The following is a 13,745-nucleotide window of genomic DNA, read 5'->3' on the forward strand; positions in this document are numbered from 1 at the left end:
AATAAAACAATAGCAGCATTCATAATTTTTCCTTTGTACATTGGGCTCATTTTGTTAACACTATCAGTGAAAACGTTTAATGTTTAGTTTGCCTGTTTTACTTAATTTTATTCAATTTGTCAGTCTGTTATGAATGATCTGCTACTAGACTCTAGAAGTATATTGCAGCTTGACAAGTTATTTTCTGGTCATAAAGAATTGTTGAAATCCACAAATAACCATCGGATTCTTCAACATCCATTCAACAAAATAAGCCTATAAATTTTAAAGAAATAAGAATTTGACATTATCATACTTTTAATTTTGACTGATAAAACAACACATGATAATGACATTCTGAACATACCGCCCAGCCCTACTGAAAAGTTTCAATCTATACATGAATAAACTGGTTAATGAAGAGCAAGACAAGAAAAATGAACTTGAAGGTAGTTGGCAGCAGAGCGAGTGAGAGTCTGAACTATTCTGACAGAAAAACAACAGGAGGACATGATTTGCTAAGGCTGTTTTTATATGTAATCCTGCCTGAATGTGAATTGACTTAATTATAGCAGGAATCAAGGTGGACAAAATTGAGTGGACTGATTCCTCTAAGGGTAGAGAGGGGATAAATTAAGCCAAAAGCAAAGAGCTGAGAATGAAAAGAGTAACAGGAGGTCACAGACAATATAACCCTATACAACGTCCAACCCATCCCTCCATTGTTTTATGATGAGTCATAACTCATAATGGTTTATTCCTGAGGGGCAGCACACTGAAGAATGATAGAGCCACTAATGCCTGTACTCCACACTCTGCTCCTGGGTGGTGACTGGTGGTTGTGTTGTTGGTGTTTTAGTATGGATTACATTTCCTGCCATCAGAGGGTAGAGATCAATAGAAATCACAGTCCAAAGGGAGTATGAGATGCATTACACAGCCATCTACAGGATTACAGTGACCAAACGAAGGGTCTTTAAGGGGAAGGGTCAGCAAAGGGACAAGTCCCTGATACACTTTAAGGGCTCTGTCATAAAATACAGTCAATATTCAAATGTTTACAGCAGGTCCAAGCAACACGCCTGTGGCATTAACCTACAGAGCAGATGCAACATCTGGCTGGGGAAAAAAAAAGCCAAGGGATTTTTCTGTTTAAGCCATATCTACTCCAGCCATTCATCTGTGACTCCCTTTTCTCTTGTTTGTTCTGAAACACAGCTGTGATCTACACTCCCCTGGCATATCTTGTTCTGTAGATTAATACATTCTGTTTCAATTTGAAAAGAAAGAGCTGAAAAGAATAGGGAAGACTTTGCCTAAAAGGTACATTTTATCATTGTTGCCGTCATCTTAAATGCAGTAGAAGTATTTTCCTCTCATCTCTTCAAGGACCCCTTCAGAGATAACAAATGGAAACTGAGAACCCTAACAATACCTTGTTTGGCTTGTAGGCTGTCCAAAACCAGCTGCTTTACTCCGTACTGTGAGCAAAACATTCCTGGAACTTTTGAGGGTCTACAGTTATCTCCTTGACAATAAAGGGTGAAGGCCTGATTCAGCTCAGTGGAGAGTGCAAAGCAATAGCATAGCAAACAGCAGTGGTTCTCTTATGGAGGCCCTAGGCACACACTGTCATAGTGATGGATGCCATCGGCCTTTTCTGTTGGGACAGTAATCCCAACCAAGACCGTTGGGCTGAAATCACAACTTTATCTCCAATAGGAGAAAATGGAATAAAAAAGGGGAGAAAGACAATGAAATCACAAGTATGTGTAGCAAAGAAGCAAGACATTCTTCTAATGTCATTCAGTGAAATGTCTTAAAGTACCAGTGAGATACATTTCCATTACAGCTCATTTAGGATTCTGAATAATGGGAATACATCTTCATCTAAGACAACAAAAAAGTACTATCATACACAAGTTCATTCCAAATAATGACACTTGAAACATTCATAATTTCACATTTGTTTGGCAACATGAGGGCATAATCAATTTCTGCTTCATGTTACAAATACTCTCTGAAACATATACCGTGTATGCTGAAAAACAACTGCGAATACAACACTGAATGAAGTAAGGCTCTGAGAGGGACTTGAGGACATTCTGGCCCCATGCCAAGCACTGTACCCGCACAGACGGCAGAAAAAAGGAGAAGTGGGGGGAGTGAAGACAGAGACAGGTTGGGGTAGACAGACTGATTGCTCAGTCAGTACAAGGACACCATACCCCATCACTAGATGGAAGCAGAGCAAAGCAGGTACTAGATTTTACAACCTTGGCTCCTACTCTAGTTACCGAGAGCCCTTAATCGCCAACTGTCTTGGACGAAAACATTATCCTGTCTTTCAAATTGTGTATTTACATATGTACAATTTGTTCTGGTTTCCTAGGATGTCCTGTTACTAAGGAACCTTCACATGTCAATACCACAACTAAAACAGCACTGCCTCATTACTGGGTATACCGTCTGTTGAAAGCTTGCCTTTAATGACTAAGATGAATGTTGAAGTCAGATAATCTTTTTAAAACCCAATATGTTTTCACTCCTCCCTGTGGGCCAATTAGCATTAATACTTAATGAGAGACACTGGTCTTTCCATTGGTCACAGGGAGCGTATTTTATTACACTATGATGTGTGTTAAGGTTACACTTAGAGAAAGCTTGTATGTCTATCTAGTGTCCATCTCTGTGTTACATGAAGCTTCATATTCGCTACCATAAAAATGCACAAACAGAACAGGATGAAATGCGTGTTTCGGTTTGTACAACACTTATGAATGGGAAACAGTAAGGGCAAGATTCCAAAGCTAAATTACAAAGAAAAGTCTATGTATCTAATGTGCACCAGCTAATGTGACTGGGTAGTATATGTTGTCTTAAGAGCTTAGCGTTGCTATGCTCTAAATTATAACCAACACCAGTCACTACTCTGATCACAGTCTGTTGAGTCTCTGAATCTGCCAGTCAACACAAACTTCCGTCTTTACACAAAGGTGGCACAAAATGCATCATGTAGGTCAGTCACAAGGGCAGACACCTGCTGCTTCTGTTCTCCGTTGTTGTGCTAAACTGAGAGACAAGTGCCTGATAACACATCTTGACCAAACAGTAACATAAGGATGTTGTACCATGTAATCAGACTCCTACACTCAAAATGCCTCATCTGATTAATTCACAAGATTCCCTCATCTTGATACAAACCACACTGAGCATCCAGAATGTCACCTAATCTGACCCACCACCACCAATGTCTTATCCCACAGTTGAATATGACACTAAAGTGGTCATGGTCACTTCTGACCACAAACACAAATGATGAAATGAATCCATCCATTCCCAAACACGAGTGAGAACTTGATCTCCAAATACAACATTTGCCATCTTAAAATGGACTCTTCCTTTGCTGTATCAAAAAACAGATATGCAGCACAGGGTAAAACATTTTTCCTTAATTTAATAAGAGGAACATTAGCGGGAGGACAAGTTGGGAGCAAATCCAATTAAACCTCTCAGCACAGAGCATTACATCTTGGTGGATTATGGAATGGTAGAATGTTTATTTTGACGGATTAACTTTACTCACACAACTGGATAAGTACGTTAAATGAGATTAGAAAGTGTAATTAATAATATTTATGAGAATTTCAGGAACATTCATTTTCTAGTTACTGTTTTAACTTCCGCTCAGAAATTACATCAGGTAATTCAACTAGGGCTGCACGATTTTTCCTCTTAGAACTCAGTTCTCGATTATTGGGTAAAACTACAAAAGACAACAGAAGTTGGCACGTTGTTTTTGTGCGCAGCCTGCAATGCAATGCACTGCTCCCACTCTGGTATGTGATGATGTTTAAGGTGCTGAAATAAATTGGTGGTGCTGCTATCTTTGTTAAATACTGCCTTCTGGCAGAGTTTGCAGCAAGGAATGGTTTGGTCTTCATCGGAAACTTCAAAGCTGTACCAGTTCCACACAACCGACTTCCTCTTGCTATCTTTAGCAATGAACTCACTCTCCTTAGCAAACACCATTTGTGTACTAGTGTGTGGAGACCAAAGACTGTGGAGACTGCTTTAACAGTTAGGAGGAGGAGCCTACGGTAGCCTGGAAGCGCATGGCCTGGAGGCACGAGAGATGAAATCCGATTGGATGATTAACCTTTTTTAAACATCGTCCTAAATAAATAAGCAGATTTAAAAAATCAATTAACTGTGCAGCCCTAATATCAACATTAAAAATGTAATTTATTCACTTTGGTATTTACTTCCATTTTCCTCGAATGTTGTTGGTCAAATCAACTCTGAACCTTTATTTAGCACAAAGTGTAATCTCAGCAACTTTGGGCCACATGGAGCAGCCTCTACCCAAAATCACTGACTTCGTATACTGGTGATTATGATAGGTCAATGGTTCTCTAACCAGGGGAGGGGGCAGCTTTCTGCCAGGGGGTCTGTTTGGGACAAAGCATTATTCTTTAGTGTCACTGGTGCTGTTAAAGCCCTCTGTCTCAGGTTATTTTTGCTAACATGACTCACTGGTGAAGTGAAATCTGACTCAATAAACGGTTCTAACGCCACAATGGACATCGTTCTTCACTGCTCCCTTTCAGAGCACCCAGATAAACAATGTCACCCACTCAGCCAGTTTGTAAGGGGGATTACACAGTTCACTCAAAAGCTCAGGGAGGGAGAAGATATGTCTGGTAGACTGAACAACAACAAAAACAAAAGAGAATATGCACGTGAGCAAAGTTTAGCATTAACTGATACACTCCGTGAAATATCTAGCGACTCAACAAGGTAACTTCATGTTCTGTGTCAGTGATCTAGTAAACTACTTTCTTTAGTCAATTCTCCAAACGAAATGAGTTCATACCTGGTGGTCTTTAAAACAGCTGCACCATCTGCTTTTGCTGCTGTGGAAGTGCCTGATTTTGGGCCAGTGGATACTGCTGGCCTGCTGGTTGTAGCTGCAAAAAAGAAATCCAAAGCAGAATAAAACATGTTTAAGCATAGACTGACAGAGAAATGGTAAATTGAGATTGAGATCCGATAACTTTCAGAGTCAAAGAAAGTGACAATGTTTAAAAAAAACAAAAAACAAAAACAAAAAACACAATCACTGGTAGGTAACTGAGAAACATTTTGATATTAAATATAATTCAACAAGCAGACAGGTTGCCAGGTCTCCAGAGATAGTGCTCGCATACTGTGGATTTAAAGATCGAAAACTCAGTTCATTAGTTACATTTACTTTGTCACCCTAAAATTAATTATACAGTACAGTCAAAGCCAAAAGTTTTAGTAATTACACAGATTGACTCTTTGGCTAAATCTGCTTTATTTGCCAATAAAAGTCTTTGAAACTCAAAAAGCGTATACTTGTTTTTCAGTGAAATGCATGGAAAAGCATCTTTTAAAAAAAAAAAAAAACCTGAAGCAGCAAAGTGAGCGAAAATATTTGTGTCACAAATGTGACAAAACAAGCCCAGCGTCAATACAAATAAGACGAATATTGTGAAGTTGCATTGCTTTCAAACAAATTCACAAGATAAAGCAATTCCTCGAGATCACACAGTAAAAACAGTATTGTCAAAAAGGTCAGTAAATGGACTTCTACCAGCAAACTGTATACAACATATAATCCAACCCTACTTATTAGTTTTATGTCATTCTGACTCACCTGCAGGTTTGGGTCTTGCTACATTAACAGTCTTTGTAGCCGCGCCGTTCACTGTTGTTGATCTGGTACCATTTGTTGCTGTGGTAGCAGCAGCAGAGGTAGTCCTGGCAGGTCCAACAGGCTTCTTGTTGGGCACCTTGGTTTGGTTTCTGGGTGCAGAGGGCACGGCTGCTGCCGTGCCCACTGGTCTTCTAGGTATAGCTCCTGATGTTGAAGCTGATGCCGTTTTTGTTGTGGCTGTTGTTTTCTTGACTGCAGTTGTCTTTGCAGATGCATTATTAACAGATTTGATATCATTCACAGTGCGATGTGAGGCTGTACCAGGTCGCGAGGTGGATGTCGATGCCCCTTCGTTCTTGGATGTGGGATGTTTTGTTCTGGGGTTGACTTTAGGGTTTGCTGCCACTGGCTTTCCGCTGACTTTAGCCACAGCCTGGGGTGGTGCATCATTTGTAGCTTCCTCTGGCTGCGATGGAGCTTGCTCAGTTATGTTGGCTAGAGAGGAGGAGGACTCAGCTACTGCTGCAGCTTCAGTGGGCTCTGTGGTTTCCATGTTAACCCCATCCGGTTTCATTCCCTCCTAGAGTACAAATGATGATGTTTCTACTTTTGCCAAATACTTCCGGGCGTTACACACGTGTCTTGGTCCAGTTCACTTGAATGTCCTGGTTTAAAAAAAAAAAGAAAAGAAAAAAAGACAAGTAGAAATAGGATATTAAAGCAGGAAATGCAATAAAGAAATTCTCTTTAAATTAGTAATTCTCACAATGGATGGCTCCTCCATCTACCATAAAGCTCCTATATAACAAAAAAATGCTAGTGGTAATATTACAATGCCACAACAAAGGAACCAATAGTTGTTTTTAAACACATTTTACCAGGCAAGAATATCAAAACTGATGACTTCAAATGATTTCCAGTCAGAAAATGTGAGGAAAGCTGTGGTTGGACTGAAAAAGTGAGGTTTCCCAATCCTTTGACATGACAAACAGCCCACACAGGATGAGGAGAGGGAGGACGAGTATGACAACAAGCACCGAATGGCCCATTTGTTTGGTCACTGTTTTCATGCCTGATGTGATGATACAGATGTTGCTTGTAAAGTTTCCCAACAGTCACAGTTGCTTAAAAGATATCCTTGTGCTGCAAGATTCCTTAATTGACAGTACTAGTGGCAAATCTAATGCAGACTACTGTGGTAATGAGCTGAAAAACAGGAAGACGACACCAGGTCAGGAGGGGAGTGATGCGTGTGTGTCTTAAACTCATTAACCTCATTTAAATTCTTTTTGCAGTTAATGGAAAGACTTCTTCTCTGACCAGTTAGAAGGAAATTTCCCTCCTTCCTCCACCCCCTTCTCCCTTCTGACCACAGAAGCTTTTCCCTTCCCCCTCTCAATCGCTCATTTTTCTTCTATAGCCACTTGTTCCCCTCTACTCCTTGTTCACACCCACCCCTCCTCCCTCTGCTATGAGATCTGCTTCCAGTAAATTGCTACACAGATGGTCCAGCCATTGGAGCCTCTGGATGGCCCAGGAAACAGGCTGTGCAAGAGATGAATGAAGAGGAAATAATAAAAGGTTGATATTGATAAAAGCAGAGCAGAGACCTACTTGGATAAGATAAATAGAACAAGACAAAAAGCTTTAGACAGAGAACAAAACATAAAAGCAGCAATGAGGCCAACCCAAAAGGTAAAGAAGCAGTAAATGGAACTTTAACAAGGAAGGTGAGAATAACTACAAGGAAAGGCACAGGTAACAAAGTCATCCAGAATGGCAAATGCTAATAGCCATGGATGTATGAGAAGGAATGAATCTGTGGTTACAAATCCTATAGAGAAGAATAGTGATGTCTCCTTGAAGATATCCAATTTAGCCAATGTTTAGAGCCATTTGGGACAGAGCTGCCAAAAATCAAATCCATTAGCATCATGCTACAAACATGGAATTGAAGGTTTTAAACCCATTAGCAAATTTAGAACCATACAATGGTAAACAAGGAATAGAGATGATACAGTTTGACATATTAAGCATAAATCTAAAAGTTTTTCTACACCACCATGCACAGTACATCCGGATGCACAATTTGCACGTCACATCTAATTTACTGCGGTAAAAAACTGCAACTGCGGTTTGAGTCCACTTTGTGAACTACCAATACAAAATGTATGGATCACAGATCATTTTTAAATGTTTCATATCAAAAACACAGAAACTTCAAATTTGCAGCTGACGAGATGACTCCATCCAGTCTACTCAAAACAGGAAAAAAGAAGAGCTGTGCCCAATGGCGAGAACAGGAATGCCAAGTGTTTGACTGGAACAGAGACATGCATAGCATGGCATAGTTTTGCCAATCCAGCAACTAATGCTAGAGGCTTAACAGCTAGCAGCATGGATCAAATTCCTCATGTGATAAGTGATGACCCCTCTCTGGTCAAATAAAGACTAGCTAACATGATATGATGCAACACAGAGGAAGTAAATGGATCATAAAACCCCATCCTCACATGCACAGATGGATACATTTTGTTTCACTATACAATAGCTAACACTGCTTGAACAAATCACTGTTGGTTTGCTGTCAGTAAATTGTTAGCAAGATCCAGTTGAGACCTTAATTGTCCCATCTATCATAATTCATATTTTGTCTCAACATCGGTGTTTTCTTTTTGCCTTCAGAGTAAATAATTGCAGTGAAGAAGTCCAATATCTTATGTTACTATTTGGCGATAAAAACAGATTAGGGATCAATAATGGTAGCTACATGCATTTTGATGAAACAAACAGATCTCCACTGTCCGCTGTTCTCCCAGTCTCAGATTCAATAGCATATTCAAAGCTTGTAGTGTCACATGGTTAATTACAATTAGCTCAATATCACTAATGGCAATTACAATGTAGTGCCAGTGTTGTTAAGTAGAGGCAAGCTGGAGACAAAAGACACAAGTATATGATTTGTTCAAAGCATAAGAAGAGGGAGTGTGTTTATAAGTACACCCGTTACTTTGTGAGCTTGTTAGAGACGTCTAGACAAAGAAAGAACTCTGTGCCCTCAGTTGCATTTACATTCCACTTCATCTCATAGAGAAATATGGCCTTATGCATCTTTAAATCTTAACCCCAACCTCTGTCTTGAGGCAGTTTCATTACATCTGTCCAAGCCTCACTGTCTCAGTCTCTCCCTCTACACTTGCAGACATCAGAAGTGGTGCCTGACAAAATGGGTCACTTTTAATACTGTGTCTAATACAAGCAGAGAGGGATTTAGTTGTGTTGAGAGCATAGCAGGGGTTTGGAATGCATTGTGCAGACTGCTGGAGGTGGTGGTGGAGGGGGGCTGTTGACACTGATGCTGGGGCTTAATGTCATCTGTAGATTTGTCCATGAGTGCTGTTCACAGCTGCCATTTATGGGAGAAAAAGACAATACACATTAGCAGTGTAACAAACTGCGCATTTATCCTGCTGCTAAATGCACACACAAGCTGTTAGGGAAACAAGGAACACAATTTTAGAATTCAAGCATAATTTTTCTCAGATGGAAGCACAATGTTTTTCAGCTCCTTGTGAGAAACTGCCACTTCTCTCAGTGTTATGTGATCAAGAGAACATCTGACCCATCCACATTCCAGCTATGTCGACTTCCTCAAGACTCCTCAGAGCTACACACTGACAGCTGGCAGTGTCTGTTTTTATGTGTGTTTATGTGCATGTGTGCCTGAGTATGGCGTGAGGAAGGCCAGGACACATGTGCGTGCCATGTATACAAGCATAAATGGCCAAAGAAGTATGTAGGATGAAAGTGTGCATGACTTGTGAATGTCATTTGTGCAAAATTCAACTAACAGTAGAAAGCAGAATTAACTGGACAACCATTTCTTGCATTCTTACAATTCCACAGACACTTGATTCAAGACAGTATTCATTGTAGAGCTACATCTTTCACCACTTAAATCCAAGCAAGCTGACCTGATGAACCCAATCCACATCACATGGCCTGAAAGTGGAGTAGGATGATGAAATAGGCTCCCTGACCATGCATCAAAGATATGGATTAAATACATGGATACGTCAGTGATATGAATGAAAAGTTGGTGAAAAGAGGTTTGTTCATGCAAGGAAATAGAGAGGTTTAATCCCATTTAGGAAAAGAAGGGAGTTTCCAAATCTCATGCTTAAGTTAAGCATCAGAGTAACGGCACAGATGTGGGGAAAAACTGTCCTCGTTATGAGACAAGAAAACTAAAACAAATTCACAACAAACGTGGGAAGGTCAGTCATCACTAGGGAAATTGGAGACATGTGTATAGGCCTGCTTCTCCTTCTGACCATACAAGGCAGGCAGTGGTTTTGTTTTTGCCGTATCACTAATACAGAGTGAGAGAAAAGTGAAATTCAATCTACTCTTGGAACAGACGTCTCAAAGCATGCTCAGAGTGGAGACAGAGTGCATATTTGTGACTACGCAACTATACACAATCTTCAGCTCCTCACATTAAGTGTGTGCAAAGTTATCTCATTCTTGCATACAAACATATCAGTAAATTTTGTGTCTTAAGAAGGATTGTACAAAAAAGGCAAAGAAAAACCAAGTTTAATTAATCAAAAATACACCATTAAAGGAATGAGACTTTTGGTGGAACTACAAACAAAATTTGCCATGCATAGACAAGCATCAGCACAGCACAAAGATCTTCCAATGATGTACCTTTAATGAATAAAAATGCAACAGCATTATCACTTTTTCCCATATAACAAATCTTCAACATGCAGTCACTTCAGCATTGCAATTATACAGACACAAACTCTCCTCAGCTGTTAAAACTGACACCAATTACCCCAAGGGCAACTAGGAAATAATCTAATTGGCCAAATGTCGTTAATGCATGAATCCACCTCATATGTCAAAGGTTCATACAGTGTTAATGGACTAATCCTTATTTATTGTGTTTATCACATTTCAGTCTTTTGCACCATGTTCAAATCATGCGATAATGTAAACATGATTTATCGTTTAGCACAGCAGCCAGACCAACAAATGCAAGACTGGAAGCTGCAAACATAAACTAACCTGGGTTCACTTCACATTACAGGGCTCAGTCAAGTAAGTCCATCCTGTCCCAGGTCCAACACAGTGATAGAACCTGAACTTAATGATGGTGACAGTTAGGGGTGCAATGGTACAGGTAGCCCACGGTTCGGTCAGGTCCATACTGCGGTTCTTGGGCCATGGTCTCGGCATGAGTTTTGTGCATAAAGAAAAGAGTTTTTTTTTCTCCCAAAATTATATTTTTATTTTGTTCCTCAGCAAAACCAGAATTTCACAGTAGGAACAAATCACATCACTGTCCTGAATAAAATAACACTTTCTGTACTGAACAATATAACCCTTTCTTATTCCTTGACTAATTGTATACCGTCGTATAAAATAGGAGCATGCACACATAAGACCCAAAGGGAGTTTTTTTAAAAAAATAAATTCCTGTTCTGCACAGGGATGCAAGAGAAAAAGGTGATATAAAAAGGCCACGGTTATCTACTGTACGCACTTTCTTGTAATAGCATGTCACGGTATTGTATGTATGTCAGAGTCCTGTACCGGCTTGGGCAAAAAATAAGAAAATTAAAAAATTTGTGGGTATGGGCATGGGTAGAATTAAATGAAATGCAAGCAGGTAGCAGGCAAGGAAGTGACAAAGTAAAAGAAGATTCATGGTTGAAAATAATTTGCAGGACATTAAATGATAATCATCGAATTTGACAGTGGTTGAGCCACAGCTGGTTTGTTCTATTGTGAAGTGAGCTTCACCTTTGTTTACATCTGGCCACAGACGGCGTTGAGCAGCACATATTAGAGATTTCTTGATGGTGTGCGTTTTACTCAAAAATAGAGCCCTTAAAAGTGAGTTACTCTGTAGACAATTTGTCTAATTACAGGTCAGATCACAGGTCTAATGTACGCGGATATGGGCAGGTGCAGGTTTGCAGGCAGACACCCATGTCTGCCCACCATGGTTTTTCCAGAGTACCATTGCATCCCTAGTGACAGTTTGCTCAACTTTGAAACAACCAATATAAATCATGTGAGTGAAGGATAATGCAGCATAGTTGAAAATCAACCATACTGACACCATAAAGTGTACCACTGGCTGTGAAGAGCACAGTTAAATGGAAATTCCTTGCAACTTTCAGGCTTCTCCATCACCCATGTCGTGTCATAAATTACAGACTGTAACTGTGTGGCAGACATAGCTATGCTCTTTTCATGTTGTAGAATGTACTGAAGCAAAGACCCTGGACATGACTGTTTACAGTTCAACACCTACTAATCACTGGACACACTCTTTGCCGGCTGACCAACCGGAAAATGCATGCCAAGTTCAAAACAGCTACTGTCCATTAGGGAAGCGAGTGTAAGGGGATACCAGCATTGTTTGTCAGTATCTCAGTGTTTGACAAAACAAAAATTGTTGTTTGTGCCACACACACCCCTTTTCATAAACATGTTTCACTAAAACAACCATATAAGGACATGTAACCACAAAAATACACAGGCACAGTACTAATGATAGAGAGAGCAAAGCCAACCTTTAAATTTTGGACAAGTCAAAAGACCGTGTCCTCTCCACAGTGGACTGGATCACTCCAAAGTAAGGATGCACCAATCCAACTTTTTCAGTTCCAATGCTCAGACCTTGTGTATCAGTCGATGCCCAATACCAATCCGTTATTGTTGATTTAGAGCAGACTACTGTTGTAGATCACAACAGTATAAATCACTCAGCACATATTCCACCCCCCCGCGATTTTACCGATCCAGCTAAAATGTTAATATCACGGCAGATATTCGATCCTAATATTGGATCGGTGCAACCTTATCACAAAGGTCTCCTCAGTCTTTTTAGTTTTGTTTATTTTGCATTTGTCCCACATCATGTTCACCATGGAGCTGGTTAATGGGACCTTCCCTGCCATGTCCTGCTAATGCCAATGTGGAGAGGGCTACATACAGAGGCTCCCAACCGCCTGAAGGAAACTATCAAGAAGATGAATGACACTGTGAACACCTCATTATCTGTAGACAAAAGACCACAGTAACAGTCAATGATCTCTCATCTCAGCTGGCTTTTTGCTATCTGTCCAAAGGACAAGACTACACATAAATGCTGACAAGCCCTGCATCACCATATTTTGTAATCCAGAGACTGTCTTTTATACTGATAGATGTGTGTTCTCAATAAAATGATTTGCAGTCTATGAAGTGTATTCACTACAGAGATCATCATTTATGCATGCGCCAACACAAATTTTGTGTTGGTTCAGAATTTGAAATATTGTGGGATTCCTCCCCATACGTGGTGACTACTCAGTGCCATAGAGCTACAATGAGCCCCATAGCAGTGAGCTGTTCCTCACAAGAATGATGTAAACAAAAGGAAAGATATGCTCCGTGGGATGACACTTTTAACTTTCATACAATGGGGGATGGGCTGGAAGCTAAGTATTGAGCTTACTCTAATCAATTCTATACAGGACACTAACATGTGCTAAGTGGTGGTAAGCTACTCAGTGAGGTCATTAGGAGCAGGTGGTTAAATGTAGCAACAAGTAAAGTGGCCAGAGCCAGTTAGCCTTGAAGGGAGTGGCAGTAAAAATGGGATGGACTCGCAGCTACTGGCAGCGTGGTGGTCTGAAAGGCAACAGGGAAATGGGTTGCAATCTGTTATAAAGTTGGCAGAGTTCTCTCCAAGCACCCACCAGGACATACTGTCAGTTGAACATGCTGTCAGAGAGGCCTGTGGTCTCAGTAGTGGTGTAAGACATAGGGAAGGATTATATTCGTGTAGCTCAGAAGTGATTAAAAAAAACAAAAAAAAAAACAAAACAGAACCATCAACATCTGAAGTAGCCAACTACATAAATAAGTAAAACATAAGGGGGAAAAAAGTGTCCTATTAGAGGGGTGGTGAGCAGGGAGATCCATTGTTTGCCCAGCACGCCATGTTACACCCCCCCGCCCCCCCATTAGGCATTGTGCCTAGGGGAGTGGGGGTGGGTATTGAGTGGATTAACTGGTG

The 13,745-nt window shown here is 40.3% G+C and overlaps 1 protein-coding gene across 2 annotated transcripts in view; it reads right to left on the bottom strand.

Annotated features, from left to right (window-relative positions):
* prr36a (proline rich 36a) overlaps positions 1 to 13,745 on the bottom strand; it is a 29,465-nt gene that overhangs the window by 11,581 nt on the left and 4,139 nt on the right. The window contains exons 2-3 of one of the 2 annotated variants that reach the window (XM_030136870.1): positions 5,663 to 6,327; positions 4,856 to 4,949 (exon numbers count right to left, since the gene is read on the bottom strand). In XM_030136870.1, the coding sequence (XP_029992730.1) occupies positions 4,856 to 4,949; positions 5,663 to 6,236 (668 nt within the window). In that variant the 5' untranslated portion in view covers positions 6,237 to 6,327. Of the gene's footprint in view, positions 1 to 4,855; positions 4,950 to 5,662; positions 6,328 to 13,745 lie in introns of those variants that run through there. The other variant, XM_030136878.1, reaches the window with a different exon arrangement.

The sequence above is a fragment of the Sphaeramia orbicularis genome, chromosome 1 (assembly GCF_902148855.1).
Source record: "Sphaeramia orbicularis chromosome 1, fSphaOr1.1, whole genome shotgun sequence".
NCBI classification, from domain to species: domain Eukaryota; kingdom Metazoa; phylum Chordata; class Actinopteri; order Kurtiformes; family Apogonidae; genus Sphaeramia; species Sphaeramia orbicularis.